This window comes from Tachyglossus aculeatus, chromosome 17 (assembly GCF_015852505.1).
Source record: "Tachyglossus aculeatus isolate mTacAcu1 chromosome 17, mTacAcu1.pri, whole genome shotgun sequence".
NCBI classification, from domain to species: domain Eukaryota; kingdom Metazoa; phylum Chordata; class Mammalia; order Monotremata; family Tachyglossidae; genus Tachyglossus; species Tachyglossus aculeatus.
The window spans coordinates 52,991,836-53,014,674 of NC_052082.1; the positions used below are offsets into that span (position 1 = coordinate 52,991,836).

At 54.4% G+C, this 22,839-nt stretch overlaps 1 protein-coding gene across 1 annotated transcript; it reads right to left on the bottom strand.

Annotated features, from left to right (window-relative positions):
* Window positions 1-9,426: 9,426 nt before the first annotated feature.
* Window positions 9,427-21,706, bottom strand: SCARF1 (scavenger receptor class F member 1). Its single transcript, XM_038758955.1, has 11 exons — window positions 21,569-21,706; window positions 21,076-21,137; window positions 20,328-20,429; window positions 18,043-18,481; window positions 14,889-15,107; window positions 14,128-14,256; window positions 12,650-12,753; window positions 11,560-11,680; window positions 11,019-11,140; window positions 10,769-10,909; window positions 9,427-10,499 (listed from the first exon to the last, which is right to left on the bottom strand). Exons 1-11 carry the CDS (start codon window positions 21,667-21,669, stop codon window positions 9,679-9,681), a joined length of 2,361 nt encoding a protein of 786 aa, XP_038614883.1. The 5' UTR covers window positions 21,670-21,706; the 3' UTR covers window positions 9,427-9,678.
* Between the last annotated feature and the right edge of the window lie 1,133 nt (window positions 21,707-22,839).

Here is a 22,839-nt window from a genome sequence, read left to right on the forward strand (position 1 = left end):
ACTTGCCCAAGGTCACACGGCAGACATGTGGCGGAGCGGGGATTCGAACCCATGGCCTCTGACTCCAAAGCCCGGGCTCTTTCCACGGAGCCACGTTAAGACCGTGAGCCCCACGTGGGACAACCTGATCACCTTGTAACCTCCCCAGCGCTTAGAACAGTGCTTGCCATTTATTGATAATAATGGCATTTATTAAGCGCTTACTATGTGCAAAGCATTCATTCATTCAGTCGTATTTATTGAGCGCTTACTGGGTGCAGGGCACCGTACTATGCGCTTGGGAAGTACAAATCGGCAGTGCTTGCCATTTATTAATAATAATGGCATTTATTAAGCGCTTACTATGTGCAAAGCATTCATTCATTCAATCGTATTTATTGAGCGCTTACTGCGTGCAGAGCACAGTACTAAGCGCTTGGGAAGTACAAGTCAGCAGCATATAGAGACGGTCCCTACCCAATAACGGGCTAAGCGCCGGGGAGGTTACAAGATGATCAGGTTGCCCCAAGCGGGGGGGGGGGCTCACAATCTTAATCCCCATTTTCCAGATGAGGTCACTGAGGCACAGGGAAGTGAACTGACTTGCCCAAAATCACACAGCTGACAATCGTTAGAGCCGGGATTTGGCGCTCAGCGCAGTGCTCGGCACACTCAATAAAGCACTCGCTCAATCGATCCGATTGAATTCATTCGTTCAGCCGTATCGATTGAGCAATTATTTCAGTATTTAGAGAAGCGGCGTGGTTCAGTGGAAAGAGCCCGGGCTTGGGAGTCCGAGGTCAGGGGTTCAAATCCCGCCTTTGGTCGAGTCACTTCACTTCTCTGGGCCTCAGTGACCTCATCTGGAAAATGGGGATTAAGATCAATCAATCATCAATCATATTTATTGAGCGCTTACTATGTGCAGAGCACTGTACTAAGCGCTTGGGAAGTACAAATTGGCAAATATAGAGACAGTCCCTACCCAACATTGGGTCTAAAAGTCTAAAAGACTAAAACACAGTCTAAAAGACTGTGACTGTGCGCCCTCCCCCCCCCCGTAGGGCCACCTGATCACCTTGTAACCTCCCCAGCGCTTAGAGCAGTGCTTTGCGCATAGTAAGCGCTTAATAAATGCCATCATTATTCTTACTATTCGATACGACTGAATTCTCATTAGTCGATACGATTGAATTCCTATTATTCGATATGACTGAATTCAATCAATCAATCGTATTTATTGAGCGCTTACTGTGTGCAAAGCACCGTACTAAGCGCTTGGGAAGTCCAAGTTGGCAACATAGAGAGACAGTCCCTACCCAACAGTGGGCTCACAGTCTAAAAGGGGGAATTCAGTCAATACGAATTCATTCGATCGTATTGATTGGGCGCTTACTGCGCGCAGAGCACTGGACTGAGCGCTCGGGAAGTACAAATCGGCAACAGATAGAGACGGTCCCTACCCAACAACGGGACTGACTGAATGAATGAATGCAATTCGCCTCTTTTAGAGCAGGCTGCGGAGGTTTCCTCGCCTTCATAATCCTCGCATTTACCGTCAGCCCGTTGTTGGGTAGGAGATGTCACTCTTATGTTGTACCGCCCAAGCGCTCAGTCCAGTGCTCAGCGCACAGTAAGCGCCCAATCAATACGATTGATTGATTGATGATTGATTAAATGAATTTATGTTTCGGGTCCCTTCGGCCGCGACCCCCTTCCCCCCGCATCCCCCCCCTTCGCCCCGCTCACCGGCTCCCAGGGAGGGCGGATAAGGCCCGGCCGGCGCCTTTTCGGCCCCTTTTATTCCCGTCCTTTTATTCCGACTCCGAGAGGAAAACACTGCTCGGCGCTGATTGGCCGAGCCGCCGCTGGAAACAGGCGGGGACCAATGGGAGCCCGCCCTTCGGCGGCGAGCGCGAGCCGGTTCCGGCCGGACCGCCGCACAAACAAGGAGGATGGGGAGGGAGGATGGAGAGGGGAGGAGGGGGAGGGAGGAGGGAGGGGTGGATGGATGGATGGAGAGGGAGAGAGGGAGGGAGGATGGAGAGGAGGGAAAGAGGGAGGGAGGATGGAGAGGAGGGAAAGAGAGAGGGAGGATGGAGAGGAGGGAAAGAGGGAGGGCCCCGAAACCTGCCCCCACCACCATCATCACCATCACCATCAATCGTATTTATTGAGCGCTTACTATGTGCAGAGCACTGGACTAAGCGCTTGGGAAGTACAAATTGGCAACAACTAGAGACGGTCCCTACCCAACAGCGGGCTCACAGTCTAAAAGGGGGAGACAGAGAACCAAACCAAACGTACTGACAAAACAAAATAAATAGAACAGATATGTAGAAGTAAAATATAGAGTAATAAATCATCAATCGCATTTATTGAGCGCTTACTATGTGCAGAGCACCGGACTAAGCGCTTGGGAAGTACAAATTGGCAACATCTAGAGACGGTCCCTACCCAACAGCGGGCTCACAGTCTAAAAGGGGGAGACAGAGAACCAAACCAAACGTACTGACAAAATAAAATAAATAGAATAGATATGTACAAGTAAAATAAATAAATAAATAGAGTAATAAATATGTCCAAACATATATACAGATCATCATCATCAATCGTATTTATTGAGCGCTTACTATGTGCAGAGCACCGGACTAAGCGCTTGGGAAGTACAAATTGGCAACAACTAGAGACGGTCCCTACCCAACAGCGGGCTCACAGTCTAAAAGGGGGAGACAGAGAACCAAACCAAACGTACTGACAAAATAAAATAAATAGAATAGATATGTACAAGTAAAATAAATAAATAAATAGAGTAATAAATCATCAATCGCATTTATTGAGCGCTTACTATGTGCAGAGCACTGGACTAAGCGCTTGGGAAGTACAAACTGGCAACATGTAGAGACAGTCCCTACCCAACAGTGGGCTCACAGTCTAAAAGGGGGAGACAGAGAACCAAACCAAACATACTAACAAGATAAAATAAATAGAATAGATATGTACAAGTAAAATAAATAAATAAATAAATAAATAGAGTAATAAACATGTACAAACATATATACATATCATCATCATCAATCGTATTTATTGAGCGCTTACTATGTGCAGAGCACTGTACTAAGTGCTTGGGAAGTACAAATTGGCAACATATAGAGACAGTCCCTACCCAACATTATTTAGAGTAATAAATATGAATATGTATCTATTCTATTTATTTTATTTTGTTAGTATGTTTGGTTTTGTTCTCTGTCTCCCCCTTTGAGACTGTGAGCCGGCTGTTGGGTAGGGACCGTCTCTATATGTTGCTAACTGGTACTTCCCAAGCGCTTGGTGCAGTGCTCTGCACACAGTCAGCGCTCAATAAATACGATTGAATGAATGAATAAGTAGGATGGAGGGCCACTCCCCATTTTACCAGTAAGGGAACAAGGCACAGAGAGGCTAAGTGACTTCCCAGACTGAGCCCCCTCCTTCCTCTCTCCATCCATACAATATTGTTGCCAATTTGTACTTCCCAAGCGCTTAGTACAGTACCCTGCACACAGTAAGCGCTCAATAAATACGATTGATGATCCCCCCCGCTTTACCTCCTTCCCCTTCCCACAGCACCTGTATATCTATGTTGCCAACTTGTACTTCCCAAGCGCTGAGTACAGTGCTCTGCACACAGTAAGCACTCAATAAATACGATTGAATGAATGACTATGTATATATGTTTGTATGTATTTATTTATTTATTTTATTAATGTGTTTTGTTTTGTTCTCTGTCTCCCTCTTCTAGACTGTAAGCCCACTGTTGGGTAGGGACCGTCTCTATATGTTGCCAACTTGGACTTCTCAAGCGCTTAGCACAGTGCTCTGCACACAGTAAGCACTCAATAAATACGATTGAATGAATGAATGAATATGAATATATGTTTGTATGTATTTATTACTCTATTTTATTTGTACATATTTATTCTATTTATTTTATTTTGTTAATGTGTTTTGTTTTGTTCTCTGTCTCCCTCTTCTAGACTGTAAGCCCACTGTTGGGTAGGGACCGTCTCTATATGTTGCCAACTTGGACTTCCCAAGCGCTTAGTACAGTGCTTAATAAATACGATTGAAATAATGAATCCCCCCCACCAGCCTCCCGCCTCCCGACACACACACTCACACACGTGGCTCAGTGGAAAGAGCGGGGGCCTGGGAATAATAATAATAATAATAATAATAATAGCATTTGTTAAGCGCTTACTATGTGCCAAGCACCTGTATATATGTATGTTTGTACATATTTATTACTCTATTTATTTTACTTGTACCTATCTATTCTATTTATTTTATTTTGTTAATATGTTTGGTTTTGTTCTCTGTCTCCCCCTTCTAGGCTGTGAGCCCACTGTTGGGTAGGGACCATCTCTATATGTTGCCAACTTGTACTTCCCAAGCGCTTAGTACAGTGCTCTGCACACAGTTAGCGCTCAATAAATACAATTGATTGATTGTTCTAAGCACTGGGGGGATACAAGATGATCAGGTTGTCCCACGTGGGGCTCACAGTCTTAATACCCTTTTTCCAGATCAGGGGACTGAGGGCCCAGAGAATCAATCAATCAATTGATTGATTGAGACCCAATTGATTGAGACCCAAGGTCACACAGCAAACAAGAGGCAGAGCCGGGATTTGAACCCATGACCTCTGACTCCAAAGCCCGGGCTCTTTCCACTGAGCCACGCTGCTTCTCTATTAGAGGTTGTGGGTTCTAATCCCCCTACTCTGCCACTTGTCAGCTGGGTGACGGGGCAAGTCACTTCACTTCTCTGGGCCTCAGATCTCTCATCTGGAAAATGGGGATGAAGTCTGTAAGCCCCATGGGGGACAACCTGATTACCCTGTATCTACCCCAGCGCTTAGAGCAGTGCTTGGCACATAGAAAGCGCTTAAAATGCCACCATTATTATTATCAGCGCTTAGAACAGTGCTTGGCGAATAGTAAGCACTTAACAAATACCATCATCATCATTATTATTATTCATTCATTCAATCGTATTTATTGAGCGCTTACTGTGTGCAGAGCACTGGACTAAGCGCTTGGGAAGTACAAATCGGCAACATATAGAGACAGTCCCTACCCAACAACGGGCTCACAGTCTAGAAGGGGGGGACAGACAACAGGACTAGAGAAGCAGCGTGGCTCAGTGAACAGAGTCCGGGCTGGGGAGTCAGAGGTCGTGGGTTCTAATCCAGCGCTTAAAAAAGTGCTCCGCACCTAGTAAGCGCTTAACAAATGCCATCATTATTAATCCCGGCACCACCACTTGCCAGCTGTGTGACCTTGGACGAGTCACGTCACTTCTCTGGGCCTCAGTGACCTCATCTGTAAAATGTGAGCCCCACGTGGGACAACCTAATGATCTTGTATCTACCCCAGCGCTTCGAACAGTGCTTGGCGCATAGTAAGCACTTAAGTGCCATCATTATTATTATTATTACTTACACGGGGATTTTGCCCCACTTGGCCCCTCCCCGCCACCTCCCCTCACCCCAAAATTGAATGCCCTCTCCATCCCTTCTAGACTGTGAGCCCGCTGTTGGGTAGGGGCCGTCTCTATATGTTGCCGATTTGTACTTCCCAAGCGCTTAGTACAGTGTTCTTCATGCAGTAAGCGCTCAATAAATATGATTGAACGAATGAATCCCTCGCTCCGAGGGTTCCTGTAGTTCCCTCGGGGGCTCTTGGGTTCATCTTCCTGCCACCACCCGCAGAGTTGCATTCCCCTTCTTCTCCCCCCACCCCACCCACGGTGACCCCCATCTTCCCCTTCTTCACCCCCCGCGATTGAGTGTGGCCGGCTTTGCCCCTCTGACCCGGACCTCCCCTTCTCCCCCCCACATCCGACAAAAATTAATAATTAATGGTATTTGTTAAGCGCTTACTTTGTGCCAAGCACTGTTCTAAGCGCTGGGGTAGACATAAGGTAATCAGGTTGTCCCACGTGGAGCTCACGGTCTTCATCCCGTGGCTCAGTGGAAAGAGCCCGGGGTTGGGACGCAGAGGTCGTGGGTTCTAATCCCGGCTCCGCCGCTCAGCTGTGTGACTTTTGGCAAGTCACTTCCCTTCTCTGGGCCTCCGTTCCCTCATCTGTAAAATGGGGATGAGGAGCCCCACGTGGGGCAACCTGATGACCCTGTATCTACCCCGGTGCTCAGAGAAGCAGCGTGGCTCAGTGGAAATCAATCAATCAATCAATCAATTATATTTATTGAGCGCTTACTGTGTGCAGAGCACTGTACTAAGCGCTTGGGAAGTACAAGTTGGCAACATAGAGAGACAGAGCACGGGCTTTGGAGTCAGTGGTCATGGGTTCGAATCCCGACTCCACCACATGTCTGCTGTGTGACCTTGGGCAAGTCACTTAACTTCTCCGAGCCTCAGTTCCCTCATCTGTAAAATGGGGATGAAGACTGTGAACCCAGGGTGGGCCAACCTGATCATCTTGTATCCCCCTAGCGCTTAGAACAGTGCTTTGCACCTAGTAAGCGCTTAACAAATGCCATCATTATTACTAATTATTATTAGAATAGTGCTTGGCACATAGTAGCGCTTAAGTACCAACATTATTATTATGTTGGTAATATAATATACCAACCAATTACCAATATATGTTGGTAATATATAATATATAATGGCAATATGTTGGTGAGCCCTGCTGAGAGCTCACCTCCTCCAGGAGGCCTTCCCAGACTGAGCCCCTTCTTTCCTCTCCCCCTCGTCCCCCTCTCCATCCCCCCGTCTTACCTCCTTCCCTTCCCCACAGCACCTGTATATATGTATATATGGTTGTACATATTTATTACTCTATTTATTTATTCATTTATTTATTTTACTTGTACATTTCTATCCTACTTATTTTATTTTGTTGGTATGTTTGGTTCTGTTCTCTGTCTCCCCCTTTTAGACTGTGAGCCCACTGTTGGGTAGGGACTGTCTCTATGTGATGCCAATTTGTACTTCCCAAGCGCTTAGTACAGTGCTCTGCACATAGTAAGCGCTCAATAAATACGATTGATTGATTGATTGATTGATTGATTATGATTATGATCCCCATTTTACAGATGAGGTCACGGAGGCCCAGAGAAGTGAAGTGACTTGCCCGAAGTCACACAGCTGACATAGTAGCGCTTAACAAATACCAACATTATTATGATTATGATCCCCATTTTACAGATGAGGTCACGGAGGCCCAGAGAAGTGAAGTGACTTGCCCGAAGTCACACAGCTGACATAGTAGCGCTTAACAAATACCAACATTATTATGATTATGATCCCCATTTTACAGATGAGGTCACGGAGGCCCAGAGAAGTGAAGTGACTTGCCCAAAGTCACACGGCAGGCAAGTGGAGGAGATTAGAACCCAGGACCTCTGACTCCCAAACCCGGGCTCCTCCTGCGGCCCGCGCGCGCCCCCTGCTGGACACGCGGACAGCGCCCTCCGCCCCAGCCCAGGACCGATCCTTGGGAGACGCCGGGGGCCTGTTGGTGCTATTTGCTAAGCGCTTACTATGTGCCAAGCACACTAACTTATAGAGCTGACATTGATTTATTTATGTATTAATTTTTTTTTTATTTCTATTAATGTCTGTTCCCCCCCTCTGGACTGTGAGCTCGTTGTGGGCAGGAATGTGTCGGTTTGTTGTTTTAGCATACTCTCCCAAGTGCTTAGTACAGTACTTTTTTTTTTTGGCATTTATTAAGCGCTTACTATGTGCAAAGCACTGTTCTAAGCGCTGGGGAGGTTACACGGTGATAAAGTTGTCCCACAAGGGGCTCACAGTCTTAATCCCCATTTTACAGATGAGGGAACTGAGGCCCAGAGAAGTGAAGTGACTTGGCCAAAGTCACACAGCTGACAGTTGGCGGAGCCAGGATTCGAACCCCTGACTTCTGACTCCAAAACCCAGGCTCTTTCCACTGAGCCACGCTGCTTCTCTACTTTGCACAGTAGGCGCTTAATAAATACGTTTGAATGAATGAATGAATGAATGAATACTAAGGGCTAGTTCTGGTAATAATAACAATGGCATTTGTTAAGCGCTTTACTATGTGCAAAGTGCAAGCAAAGTGGGTTGGACACAGTTCTTTCCCTCGAGGGGCTCACTGTGTGTGTGTGTGTGTGTGTGTGTGTGTGTGTGTGTGTGTGTGTGTGTGTGCGCGCGTGCTCACGCGTGTTTTGGGGGATGAGAGTACGGGGGACAGGGTCAGAGCAGGCTTGAAGTTCGAGCTGATGGGGCTCCGGGGTGGGGCCTGCCAAGGGCAGAGAAGCTGTAGCTAGGGGATACAGAGAAGCAATGTGGCCTAGTAGTTCAGAGCAAGATCCAGGAGTCAGAAGGACCTGGGTTCTAATTCTGCCTCAGGCACATGTCTGTTTAGCGACCTTGAACAAGTCTCTTCGCTTCTCTGGGCCTCAGTTAATGCATCTGTAAAATGGGGATTAAAGCCGTCTGTCCCATGTGGGACCTGATCTGTGTCCCACCTGATTTGCTTGTATCCACCCCAGCACTTAGAATAGTGCCTGGCACACAGTAAGCGCTTAACAAATGCCACAATTATTATTATTATCTACCCCGGCGCTTACAGCGCCTGGCCCATAGTAAGCTCTTAACAAATGCCACAATTATTATCTACTCCAGCGCTTAGTAGAGTGCCTGGCACGTAGTAAATGCTTAGCAAATGCCATTTAAAAAAAGAAATGGGGTGGGGAATGGGTGACTTTAGGGTACAGGAGAGTGAAGGAGACAACAGAGCCTGGGAATTAGGGGTTCATCAAGCTGGGGATCCCCGCAGCTCAGCCAGATCCTGACAGAGCAGAGAGTGGTGAAGGGGGTTCAGGAAGAAAGGGCCAGAACACGGGCCTAGAGTTGGGAGTTTTAATTTAGTACTTAACTTGCACCAGAGCTTTCGGGGACCCCGCCTCTGAAACTGACAAATCATAGCCCCAACACCTCTGGCCTTCCATTTACGAAAGTTATAAAGACGTTTCTTTATGATTTATGAACTTGGATGCCAACATCTAACACTGGCACAGAACCATACTAGCATTAGTTAGGAGAGAAGATGTGGCAGACTTATTGCCATTTAATCCCCCCTCCAGGTCAAAGTCGGTACAAATGTAAAATGTACGATGACGTCACCTCTGGAGCCCCAGGCACCTCTTTCGTTATGAATTATGCATTGTGACAACTCCATCCCACACAGGGAGCGGACATCACAGTGGCCCCATACTCCCAGGGAAGGGGGCTACAGGGTGGCCCTCCCGGCTTACGTGGACAGAGGCCACGGAGGGGTGGGGGGGCAGGGAGCAGGAGGGTCTGACGTCCAGAGACACCCCCTTCTAGTCTGTAAACTTGCTATGGGAAGGGACTGAGACTACCAACTCTGCTGAATTGAACACTCCCAAGCGCTTAGTACAGTGCTCTGCACACAAGAGCTCAATAAATGTCAACGATGATGATGACAAAGGCCTAGTCATCCCCAGCCACCGACAATTCAACTCACTCCAGGCCACGGAGAGATTCCATGGGGGAGAGAGAAGGTTTTCTAGACCAGCGGACGGTCCGGTTCCCCCACCCTTAAATGGGAACAAAGTCACGGGTCTGTCTCAGTCTCTCCTCCTCCAACCCCCTCCCCACACCCATAAAAGCCAGAAGGACCCTAAGGGTCTGCAGGGGCAAGACTGGGGGCCACATTCTCATACTGGGGCTCCTCTTCTTCCCCCTCCTTCTTCTCCTCCCTCAGGTCCTGGGGGTCCCGCTCAGGACCTCCCCCAGAGGCCACCCCGGCGGCCTGCTCTGGGCTGGGAGCAGAACCGGCCGGTTTGAGGGCCGACACGGCCGGCAGTTCCTCATACCGGGGGACATCCGGGCCCGGGGCTGGGGCAGGGGATCCCTTATCCCGAGCCAGGGACCGGCGTGGAGGCTTGGGGATGCTGGCCTTGGGCTTGGGCCTGGCCTCCGCCTGGCCCCGCTGGAAGCTGCCGAAACGGCGGAGCACGGCCCGGACGGGCCCTTCGCCCCCGCGGGGCGTCCCCGCCAGCATGTAGATGGTGGTCACCGAGCCTGTGGCCTCCCGGCTGCCGCCCTCAATCGCCTCCACCCGCTGGGCCACGGTCCGGCCCCCGGCCAAGGGCCGCCTGCGGCCGCTGGCCACATCCCGAAGAGAGGCAGTGGCGGGAGATTCCTGGTCCTCGGGCCCCTCTGGCCCCTCCGGTCCCTCCGGCCCCTCCGCCCCAAGCCCTTCGGCTCCAGCCTGGGCCATCCGCGAGAGCCTCTTGGGCTTTTTGGTGGGGCTGGGCGGCTCCCCGGAGGCCCGGCAGTCCTGGGGCCCAAACTTGGTGCCCTCGGCGAAGGAGACGGACGGGCGCTTGGCCTGGGCCAGACTGGAGGTGCGCGGGATGGCGAAGGGCGTGGAGGCGTCGTCGGGGTTTGGGAAGGGGCTCTCTTCGGGGCCAGGGGGCTCTCCACTGGCAGGGGGGTCTGTGGTGGCAGGAGGGAAGAGGGACGGTTGGGGAAAAAAGGAGGGAGTGCCAGAGAGGGAGCCGGAGCCGATCACCTGGGCTGAGGAACCAGGCTCGTCCTCCTCCCTGGCTTTGCCCCTTCATCCCTTCCACCCAGCCTGGTTGTTGAGGGGGGATTCCTGTCCCCAGCCCCAGCCTCAGGCAGGGAAACTGAGGCCCAGAGAGAGGTTGGGGACAGGAGCCACAGTCCGGGGGTCACCCAAGGGGAACCGAGGGGGCAGGCGGTACCTTCTCGGGGTGGCACGCAGTAATCCGGCTTGTCGTCCTCCGAGTCGGGATCGGAGGAGAAGGAGTCGTCGGAGGCCCAGCCGGTGGAGGGAGGCTCGATGAAGCTGTGGTTGAAGGGGATCTCAGGGTCGTGGTGAGAGACTGCAGGGAGAGGTCAAGTCGGGCAGGGGGAGGGGGGTGGGCAGCTCCTGCTGCCCAGACAGCTCCGCCCCTCCCCATGCTCTCCCCCCAGCCCCACCTCCACACTTACCTGTGACCCTGGGGAGCTTCTGGCCACTGAGGGAACCACAGGGCAGCGCGCTAGCCAGGCTGCTCAGGGCTCCCTGGACCTGCATCTTCACCCGGTACACGGTGGAGCCGTCCCCCGCCGACCTGGGAGCAGGCACAGAGGATGGGGATGCTGCTGCTGGGACTGCCAACTGGTAGCCCTCCACCCTGCTTTCCCTTTCCAAGCAGCAACACCCGGAGGTCCGGGGTGGGGCAGGGGGGAATCCTGCAAAGGCTCCTCCCCCTCACACCCTGTCCTTCCCCCACCTGTCACCTGACCCTCCCATCTCCCCTCACCTGCTTTCTCCACCCTCGCCAGCCCTCCCTCATCCCCTTCACTTGTCCTCCCACTAGGCCCTCGCTTTCCCAGCCCCAACCCCTCTCTCCCTAAGCTGGGCCTCTCCGCTCCTCTCTGCCCAGTGATCTGGCTCCCACTCAGAGGCAATCTGGAGCCCTGCGACCCCAGGTTCTGATTTACTGTGTGTGTGTGTGTTTGTGTGTGCACAAGTATGCACGCACAGTACCCGTCCTTGGGGTCCTGCCGCATGGCCCAGCAACAGCAGCAGATGCAGGAGGCGATGCTGAGGAGGAGCAGCAACAAAGGGACCAGGATGCCCACGATGAGGGGAGCCTGGGACTGGAGCTCTGGGGAGGGGGTCAAAGGTCAGTGCACAGGGGTGGGGGGCGGCAGGGGTCCCAGCCACAAGCAGTGACAATGATTCCACCCCACTTCCTCCTACCCCACTCCCACTAAGGCAACACCCCCTCCTTGAGGGCTGAGTCCTCCACTCGGTTGCCCCAACTAGTTCAAATCCCGAGGTTCAAATCCCAGCTCTGCCGCTTGCCTGTTGGGTGAACTTGGGCAAATCACTTAACCTCTCTTTGCCTCATTTTCCCCATCCGGAAAATAGGAGACGATCCCACCTCTCTCTCCATTTTAGATTGTGACCCCTGGGCGGGACAGGAACTGTGCCCAATCAGATTCTCTTTTATCTACCCTCGTGCTTAGCACAGTGCTCGGCACACGGGAGGTGCTTAATTAATACCATCATTATTAGAATTACCGGATGGAGCGGAGAGGGGGAGACAGTGCAGACTTCATTAGGGAGTGCAGGGGAGAGAAAATTGAGCTGGGAACAGGAGCAGTGGGTGGGCCCGAGTCAGCTGAAATCATCATCATCATCAATCGTATTTATTGAGCGCTTACTGTGTGCAGAGTACTGTACTAAGCGCTTGGGAAGTACAAGTTGGAATCCCCAGGTCCATTCTGGACCAAGCAGAGTCCTGGAGGCCTCTCCAGCTGGAAGCCCCAAAAGTGCTCGGTTTCCCTCCCCAAGCCAGAATGGGCCCTGTGGATACAGCGAGGCATGGGTGCCTGGGGGCACAGCTGCCACACTTGCCAGGAGTTGATTCACTCCCTGGCTGGAGAAGCCTAAAACGGGGGAGACCAGCCTGTCCCTGGGGCCACTGCAGGCCAGCAGGCTTGTAACTGCAGCCATCTACTAGACCCCACTGACCGCCCCCTCTCCTCTCAGATGCCCAGAAGGCCACTCTAAAGGGGCAGCCCTTCCCAAGTCCCAGTGCCCCTCTCTGCTACCCAGGGCCCGGTCTTACTCAGTTCACAGTCCCCAGAAACAGGGTGGCAGGCCCCTGCCGAGCAGCCACAGGGGAGGGAGCAGTTGTCTCCATGGAAGCCGGCCGGGCAGGTGGCATTGCAGCTGCAGAGAGAGAGGAAGGGAGGGGAGAGAGAGAGAGAAATGTGGCGAGAGCCACGGCTGGCAGGCCGGCCGCAAGCAGTTCAACCCAACGCCACCCAGCAGAGCCGGTTGCGCAGAAGGTCAATGGGGGAAGGGAAACGGGGACTGGAGACCCCATCTCTCCCCCTCACGCGGCCCCCTCCCGCCACCGGCAACACGTGGGCCCAAGTGGGAGGGAGGGTCCAGATAGTAAGGTCATCTCTGGGCTCTTCCGCTGGCTCCCCTCAGGTGTTTCCCTATGGACCCCACCCAGGCTCAAGGGACTCAGAGGCAGGAATTCCCACTGCTGCCCTGCCGGCTGCCCCGGACCTACCGTTTGCCTGCTGCGTAACCTTGACCAAGTCACTTAGGCAAATCACTCTAGACTAAAGTTCGCTATGGGCAGGGAATGTGTGTTTATTGTTATACCGTAATAATAATAATGATAGCATTTATTAAGCACTTACTATTCATTCAATCGTATTTATCGAGCGCTTACTATGTGCAAAGCACTGTTCTAAGCGCTGGGGAGGTTAACAAGGCGATCAGGTTGTCCCACGGGGGGCTCACAGTCTTCATCCCCATTTTACAGATGAGATAACTGAGGCCCAGAGAAGTTAAGCGACTTGCCCAAAGTCACACGGCTGATAAGTGGTGGAGCCGGGATGGGAACCCATGACCTCGGACTCCAAAGCCCGGGCTCTTTCCACTGAGCCACGCTGTACTCTCCCAAGCACTTAGTACAGTGCTTTGCACACAGTAAACACTCAACAGATATGACTGAACGAATGAACTTAATCTCTCGGGGCCTCAGTTTCTTCCACCGTCAAATGGGGATAAGGCAGAATGTGAACCCTTAGGTGGGTCGGGGATTGTGTACGCTTTCATAATTTTGTATCTGTCCCAGTGGTCTTTTGTTCTGGGGTTTTTTTATGGTATTTTTTAAGAGCTTACTATGTTCCAGGTACTGACTAAGCACTAGGGTAGATACAAGATAATTGGGTTGGACACAGTTCCCAACCCGCATGGGGCTCACAGTCTTAAATCCCCCTTTTACAGGTGAGTTAACTGGGACACAGAGAAGGTAAGTGAGGTGTCCAAGGTCACACGGCAGACAAGCGATTGAGCTGGGATTAGAACCCAGGCCCTCTGCCTCTCAAGCCCGTGCTCTTTCCATTGGGCCACACTGCTTCTCATCGTTGCCACTTTAAAATCCTAAAAGGAAAATAGTGTGCGAGTGGGCAGAAATTGGATTCTGAGGAAGGCCCTGTGAGGGTTGCAGCTCTGAAGGGGAGAAGGGAGGGGGCTGCAAACCATTCAACTTAATTTGAGCCAGAAGCCACCCCCTCCCCTTACCTAGGGCCCCAGAAGCCAGGGTTGCAGACACACTCTCCAGACACAGGATCGCAGGCCCCTTTGTCACACGCTGGACACACAAAACTACAGTTTTCTCCGTAGGTGCCCAGAGGGCAAGGGGCTTCACACCTGGTTGGCGGAGGAGGGAGGAGTGTTTGGGAATGGGACGAGGGGGTCTCCCCTCCGGGGCCAGCCCCACTCCCTCTCCCAGGCTGTGGAGGGTGACCCCGAAGAGGGCCTCATTTCCACTCAGCCTTGCTGTCCGGACACTTGCCCTTGAAAAGGAGCCAAACCTCAGACTCTGGGAGGAGGCGGGGAAGGGAGGGGCCGTGAGGAGTGATGGACAGGAAGCTCCTTGAGGTCAGGGATCATGTCTTCTAGCTCTATAGTACTCTCCCCAGCACTCTGCACACAGCAGGTGCTCACTAAATACCGCTGATTGACTGACTTGGTCGATCTCCAATCCAGTGGCCAAAGGGAGATGAGGAGGCTGAAGGGATAGGGGAGCTGAGCTTGGGGACAACTCAGTGAAGACCAGATTTCGGGGGAGCCCCAGCTGAAGGCTGGCTCCATCACCCGGGCCTGGGGCAGAGGGAGGGGGGCAAGGGAAGTGGGGCAGGGGAGGAAGGGGGAAAGGAGAAGGGGGAGAAGGGGACAAAGTGAGGGGAAAAGATAGAGAGAAAGAGTGGGGTGGAAGAGGGAGATGTGAGCCGGAGACGGAGGCGGGCAGAGGAGAGGGAGGGGAGAGCCACTTTTGTCACCTGGGCCCTGTCTGGCCAGGGTCGCAGTGCTGGCAGTGCCCACTGTCGGGCTGGCAGGTCTCCCCTTGCCGGCAGCGCGGGCACGAATGCTCACATCTCTCCCCAAAGGTGCCGGGGGGGCACGGCTCATCGCAGCGGGTCCCGTTCCAGCCGGGCTCACAAGCTGGGCAGGCGCCAGTGTCTGGGGAGCAGGCCTGGCTTTTCTGGCAGTGCCCGCAGCTGGGGAGGAGCGGTGGGGGTGGTGAGGGAGAAGAGTTGGCAGAAGAAGAGATTCCGGTTAAGGGAAGGGACCAGAGTTGCCGAAACAGAATCCCTCCCTCACTGGTCCCGGCACCATCTTGCCCCTACCCCCAACCCTCGCCTACCCCTTGTCCCTACACTCGCCTAGGTAATAATAACAATAATAATAATTATTATTGTGGCATCTGTTAAATGCCTACTCTGTTCCAAGCACTGTACCAAGCACTCTACCAAACACCTGGGACTCAGTAATAATAATGATGGTATTAAGCGCTTACTACGTGCCGAGCGCTGTTCTAAGCGCTGAGGTCGATGAAAGGTTATCAGTTTGGATGCCGTCCCTATCCCATGTGGGGCTCCCAGTCTTAATCCCTATTCTTTACAGATGAGGGAACTGAGGCCCAGAGAAGCGAAGTGACTTGTCCAAGGTCACACAGCACACAGCAGACAAGCGGCAGAGCCGGAATTAGAACAGGGACGGTGCCCTCTCCATTCGGCCACACCGCTCCTCGGTCGAAGTAGGAGGGAGACTAGGTAGGGACTGTCCATTTTACAGATGAGACAACTGAGAGCCAGGGAAGTTAAGTGATTCTTCCAAGGCCACAGAGCAGGCAAATGGCGGAGCTAGGATGGGAACCCAGGGTTTCAGACTCGCAGGCCCCAGGCTCTTGCCATTAATAATAATAATAACAATAATAATAATAATAATAATAATAATAATAATAATAGCATTTGTTAAGTCACGAGAAGCAGCATAGCTCAGTGGAAAGAGCCCAGGCTTGGGAGTCAGAGGTAATGGGTTCTAATCCCTGCTTCGCCACATGTTCATTCATTCATTCAATTCATTCAATCGTATTTATTGAGTGCTTACTGTATGCAGAGCACTGTACTAAGCGCTTGGGAAGTACAAGTTGGCAACATATAGAGATGGTCCCTACCCAACAGTGGGCTCACATGCCTGCTGTGTGACCTTGGGCAAGTCACTTAACTTCTCTGAGCCTCAGCGACCTCATCTGTAAAATGGGGATGAAGACTGTGAGCCCCACGTGGGACAACCTGATCACCTTGTATCCCCCCAGCGCTTAGAACAGTGCTTTGCACAGAGTAAGTGCTTAACAAATACCATCATCATTATTATTATTATGTTTTAAGCGCTGGGGGGGGATACAAGGCGATCAGGTGGTCCCACGTGGGGCTCACAGTCTTCATCCCCATCTGACAGATGAGGTCACTGAGGCTCGGAGAAGTGAAGCGGTTTGCCCAAGGTCGCACAGCAGACAGGTGGCGGTGCCGGGATTTGAACCCACGATCCGACCACCTCTGGCGGCTTCAAGGCTGTCCATCGCCTCGCCCCCTCCTACCTCACCTCCCTTCTCTCCTTCTCCAGCCCAGCCCGCACCCTCTGCTCCTCTGCCGCTAATCTCCTTACTGTGCCTTGTTCTCACCTGTCCCGCCGTTGACCCCTGGCCCACGTCCTCCCCCTGGCCTGGAATGCCCTCCCTCCCCACATCCGCCAAGTTAGCTCTCTTCCTCCTTTCAAGGCCCTACTGAGAGCTCACCCCCTCCAGGAGGCCTTCCCACACTGAGCCCCTTCCTTCCTCTCACCCTCGTCCCCCTCTCCATCCACCCCCTTACCTCCTTCCCTTCCCCACAGCACCTGTATATACGTATATATGTTTGTACATATTTATTACTCTATTTATTTTACTTGTACATATCTATTCTATTTATTTTACTTTGTTAGTGTGTTTGGTTTTGTTCTCTGTCTCCCCCTTTTAGACTGTGAGCCCACTGTTGGGTAGGGACTGTCTCTATATGTTGCCAACTTGTGCTTCCCAAGCTAGCTCTCTTCCTCCCTTCAAGGCCCTCCTGAGAGCTCACCTCCTCCAGGAGGCCTTCCCCCACTGAGCCCCCTCCTTCCCCCCCGCCTTACCTCCTTCCCTTCCCCACAGCACCTGTATATATGCTTGCACGTATTTATTACTCTATTTTACTTGTACATATCTATTCTCTTTTATTTTGTTAGTATGTTTGGTTTTGTTCTCTGCCTCCCCCTTCTAGACTGCGAGCCCACTGTTGGGTAGGAACCGCCTCTAGACGTTGCCAACTTGTACTTTTCCCAAACGCTTGGTCCATGTTTGCACGTATTTATTACTCTATTTCTTTCACTTGCACATATCTATTCTATTTTATTTTGTTAATACGTTTGGTCTTGTTCTCCGCCTCTCCCTTCTAGACTGCGAGCCCGCTGTTGGGTAGGGACCGCCTCTAGACGTTGCCAGCTTGTACTTTTCCCAAGCGCTTGGTCCAGTGCTCCGCACACAGTGAGCGCTCAATAACTACAACTGATGATTGATTGATTGACCTCCGAGTCCCAAGCCACTGAGCCAGGCTCCTGCCCTTCCTCTCCTGGCTCTGCCAATTGTCAGCTGTGTGACTTTGGGCAAGTCACTTCACTTCTCTGCGCTCAATTAATACGACCGAGTGATTGATTGATTGATTGACTGATTGACCTCCGAGTCCCAAGCCACTGAGCCAGGCTCCTGCCCTTCCTCTCCCGGCTCTGCCGATTGTCAGCTGTGTGACTTTGGGCAAGTCACTTCACTTCTCTGCGCTCAATAAATACGACCGATTGATTGACTGATTGACTGATTGACCTCCGAGTCCCAAGCCACTGAGCCAGGCTGCTGCCCTTCCTCTCCCAGCTCTGCCGATTGTCAGGTGTGTGACTTTGGGCAAGTCGCTTCACTTCTCTGGGCCTCAGTGAGCTCCTCTGTAAGATGGGGATGAAGACTGTGAGCCCCCCGTGGGACCACCTGATCACCTTGCAGCCTCCCCAGCGCTCGGAACAGTGCTTCGCACACAGTAAGCGCTTAGTAAATGCTATCATCATCATCATCCTCCTCGTTCTCACCTGTCCCGGCACTGGAGCCCAAAGGACCCGGGGTCGCAGGGCCGTTGGCAGTGGGGCCCCCACCAGCCGGGCCTGCAGGCGCAGCGGCCGCTGTCCGGGTCGCAGGGCGAGCCGTGGCAGGGGCATCGGAAGCTGCAGCGTCGGCCCCACCAGCCGGGCTGGCAGAGGCACGTGCCCAGGGCGGCGTGGCATCGGCCGCCCGCGGGGTTGCATTGGCACGGCCGGTTGCAGGTGGAGCCCCACCAGCCCGCCTCGCAGCCGCAGGCCCCAGTCAGCCGCTCGCATCGCCCGTGGGCCCCGCAGGGGCAGGGGAACTGGCACAGGCGGCCCCAGCGCGACGGCTGGCAGGAGCACTGCCCGCTGGCCGGGTGGCACTCGCCGTGGGGGTGGCAGAGGCAGCTGTGCCGGCAGTCGGGGCCCCAGTACTGGCCCGGGCATCCTGCCGGAGAAGGGGGACGTCACAACGCCTGTATATATATGCTTGTATGTATTTATTACTCTATTTATTTGACTTGGACATATCTATTCTATTGATTTTATCATCATCATCATCAATCGTATTTATTGAGCGCTTACTGTGTGCAGAGCACTGGACTAAGCGCTTGGGAAGTCCAAGTGGGCGACATCTAGAGACAGGCCCTACCCAACAGTGGGCTCACAGTCTAGAAGGGGGAGACGGAGAACTAAACCAAACAGACTAACAAAATAAAATAAATAGAATAGGTATGTACAAGTAAAATAAATAAATAAATAAATAGAGTAATAAATATGTACAAACATATATACATATATTTTATTTTGTTAGTCTGTTTGGTTTGGTTCTCCGTCTCCCCCTTTTAGACTGTGAGCCCGCTGGTGGGTAGGGACTGTCTCTAGATGTTGCCCGCTTGGACTTCCCAAGCGCTTAGTCCAGTGCTCTGCACACAGTCAGCGCCGCTGAAGGGGAAGGAAGGAAGGAAGGGGGACGTCACAACGCCTGTATATATGTATATATGCTTGTACATATTTATTACTCTATTTATTTTACTTGTACATATCTATTCTATTTATTTTATTTTGTTAGTATGTTTGGTTTGGTTCTCTGTCTCCCCCTTTTAGACTGTGAGCCCGCTGTTGGGTAGGGACTGTCTCTAGAAGTTGCCCACTTGGACTTCCCAAGCGCTTAGTCCAGTGCTCTGCACACAGTAAGCGCTCAATAAATACGATTGATGATGATGATGATGAACGCCCCGCCGGCGCTTCCCCCTCCTTCCCCCAGGGGCCCCCCGAGAGGCCTTCCCCTTCTTTCCCCCAGGGGGCCCCCGAGAGGCCTTCCCCTTCTTTCCCCCAGGGGGCCCCCGAGAGGCCTTCCCCTTCTTTCCCCCAGGGGGCCCCCGAGAGGCCTTCTCCTTCTTTCCCCCAGGGGGCCCCCGAGAGGCCTTCTCCTTCTTTCCCCCAGGGGGCCCCCGAGAGGCCTTCTCCTTCTTTCCCCCAGGGGGCCCCCGAGGGGGCTTCTCTTTCCTTCCCCCAGGGGGGCCCCCCGAGAAGCCTTCCCTTCTTTCCCCCCGGGGGCCCCCGAGGGGGCTTCTCCTTCTTTCCCCCAGAGGGTCCCCGAGGGAGCTTCTCTTTCCTTCCCCCAGGGGGCCCCCGAGAGGCCTTCTCCTTCTTCCCCCCCAGGAGGCCCCCGCGGGGGCTTCTCTTTCCTTCCCCCAGGGGGCCCCCGGGAAGGCTTCTCTTTCCTTCCCCCAGGGGGCCCCCGAGAGGCCTTCCCTTCTTTCCCCCAGGGGGCCCCCGAGGGGGCTTCCCCTTCTTTCCCCCAGGGGGCCCCCGAGAGGCCTTCTCCTTCTTCCCCTAGGGGGCCCCCGAGAGGCCTTCCCCTTCTTTCCCCCAGGGGGCCCCCGAGGAGGCTTCTCTTTCCTTCCGCTAGGGGGCCCCCGAGAGGCCTTCTCCTTCTTCCCCCAGAGGGCCCTCGAGGGGGCTTCCCCTTCTTTCCCCCAGGGGGCCCCCGAGAGGCTTTTCTCTTTCTTCCCCCAGGGGACCCCCCCCCCACAGGGGGCTTCTCCTTCTTTCCCCGGGGGTGGGTGGGTGGGTGGGTGTGTGTGTGTGTGTGTGTGTGTGTGTGTGTGTGTGTCCCTCTCCCTCCCCCCATCTCCCTCCCCCTCTCCCTCCCCCTCTCCCTCCCCCTCTCTCCTTCTTTCCCCCGCCCCCCGCCCCCCCCGGGGGCTTCTCCTCTCTCCTCCCCCCCCCCCGGCCCGCCCCCCCGCCCCCCCACCCCCCCACCCTCCGCCCCTTCCCCGGTGACTCACGGGCATCGCAGTGGGCCCCGAAGTAGCCGGGCTTGCAGCGGCACAGCCCCGGCCGGACACACACTTCCTCCGCTCCGCAGGCGTCCGCCCCGTCACACACGGCTGCAACCAAAGCCCCGGACGCTCAGCCCTCAACCGACACACACACACACCCCCCACCCCACGACCGGCTCCCCTTCCGTCCTGAACTACCACACACAACCACAGCCCCGCTCAGATCTGAACCAACACACACACCACCACCACCACCACCACCACCACCATCCCAGGCTCCCCTTCAGTCCTGAACCACCACAAACACAGACACACAACCACAGCCCCACTCAGTCCTGAATGCCACCCCCACACACACACACACAACCACAGGCTCCCCTTTAGTCCTCAACCACCACACACACACACGCACACACAACCACAGCCCCACTCAGTCCTGAACTACCACACACACACACACACACAAAACCACAGCCCTGCTTAGTCCAGAACCAACACACACACATTCACACATACCCCCCAAGCCAGTTGTGATCCCCAGCCCAGATCCTGCCACCTGCCCCAAGGGGCCTCAGGGGACCAGGCAAGCTAGGGGTGAGGGTCTTGAAGGAGCTGGGGCTGGAGAAGAGGAGCAGGGGGAGGGAGGCTTGGCCTAGGGAGCAGCAGTGTGTGTTGGGGGAGTTGGAGCAGGAGGTACCCGATGGGAGGGAGTTGCCCTCCCCCAGCCCTAGGGCCCGGGTCCGGGGTCACTCACCAACGGTGCACTCCCGGCCTTCCTGCCTCCAGCCAGGGCAGCACACGGGCTCTGAAGGAAGGCTGCAGGGCAGATGGGGTCAGGGGGTGGGGACGGTGGGGATGCCGAGGGCCCGACACCCCGAGGACAGCGGGAGGGGGCTGAGGGGTCCAGGTAGGCCGCAGGGTCCGAACCCGGACGGCCTCTACCTCTGGGGCTCCTTCTTCCACGTGCTAGGGCCCAGGTGCCCCGTCCGGGTGACCTCGTGCCACACTGCCCTCCTCGCCACCCCTGTTCGCCCCCAGAGCGGCCCGGATCCCTTTGCCTCCCCAAAGTCAGGCCCGCCGCTTCCTCCACTCTCCACCCGGACCGCAGGCTCTTCCATCCGATCCCCCTGATCTCCCACCGACACACTTACTCCCTCCAGGACCCCACACCTCATCCTCTAGCCCCTCCCCAGCCCCCCACCTCATCTCCCAGCCCCCAGCTCCGGCCTGGCACTGCCCCAGCTCACCTCCCGGTCTGGCAGACGTTCTTCCCGCCGGGGTCCAGGCCCGGCCCCCCGAGGACCCCCCGCAGCCAGAGCAGCGGGACCAGCGGGATGAGCAGCCCCATGGCAGCCAGCGCAGGGTCCGGCCAGTCTGACCGCCGCTTGTCCAGCCTGGTCAAGGCCCCCGCACCTCCCAGCCCACCACACACACACACACACAAACACACACTTCCTCAGGATCCTTTCCTGAGGAAGCCCTAAAGGACCCACCCTCTGGGAGTGGGGATGGGGGGTTGGGGGGTGGAGAGATGGTCCTGGAGGGGCAGGAGTCCTCCCTCAGGGTGGTGGGTGGGAGAAGACGGTCTCCTGAAAGAGGAGGCTAAGAAGCAGGCTGCCCTCTCCCTGAGGGGTCCACTGAAAGGTTTTTGGGAGGGCGGCCTGGAGGGCAGAGAGGTGGTCTGAGGCGGAGGGAGGCTGGAGGTGGCATTCTGGGGTGAGGTGGGAACGGGGACTGAGGGATGTCCACCCTGGGGAAGAGGGTGGTCTGAGGCAGGGGGTTGGCCATGGGCGGAAAGCCAGAAGGTGAGGGGAGGAGGGCTTGAGTGGGGAGAGGCGGGGAGATCCGAGTCAAGGTGTCGAGGGGCTGAAGGGGGCTGAGGGCGATGGAGAAATGAGGATGGCATCTGACGTAGAAGTCTAGAACCCAGAGGGAAGTCTGAGGTCGTGGGGGAATCATGGCTACGGGCTCGGGAGGGAGAGGTGGGGGATGGAGGAGTGCCATGCGACCCCCTCGGTCCTCTCGCTCCCACTGCGAGTCCAGGGAACCCCCGTGTGAGTAGCTTAGGGTGGAAACCCCCGTGGAGAAACACTTCAGACTATGAAACCCAGAGGGGACAGGAACTGTCTGGGCTGACTGTAGCGCATCTCCCCACAGCGCTCAGCACAGCGCTTGGCCCTTGGGAAGCGTTGAGCAAACAGCAGGATTATTATTCCCCATTACCCCGCTTCGGGCAGGTCTCGGCCAGCTCCCAGCCTCGTCCCTCCGGCCGGCCCTCCCGCCTCCACTGTCTCCACCGGCTCCTCAGAGCACAGGAAACACCTTGTTCCTGAGAGCCGGCAAAGTCAAGGCCTTTTCCGCTCAGAAGGAGTGGGGAGGGGGTGGGATACGTGTGGGTCCGGGGAAGAAAACAAAGCCCAGAGGTAAAGGGCAAAGAGAAGGGAAGGGAGCCAGGCAAGGCCAGCCTCTTCCCGAAACGAAACTTCGGCAGCAACCTTCAAAACCAAACCTCTTCACT

What these genes read in the sequence shown, in the direction of transcription:
- SCARF1 (XM_038758955.1), bottom strand. Translation starts at nt 21,669, where the DNA reads ATGGGGCTGCTCATCCCGCTGGTCCCGCTGCTCTGGCTGCGGGGGGTC. An exon ending in AACGTCTGCCAGACCGGGAG is followed by an intron (nt 21,138 to 21,568) that starts GTGAGCTGGGGC and finishes TCTGCCCTGCAG; the next exon opens with CCTTCCTTCAGAGCCCGTGT. An exon ending in CCTGGCCAGACAGGGCCCAG is followed by an intron (nt 14,257 to 14,888) that starts GTGACAAAAGTG and finishes TCCGCCAACCAG; the next exon opens with GTGTGAAGCCCCTTGCCCTC.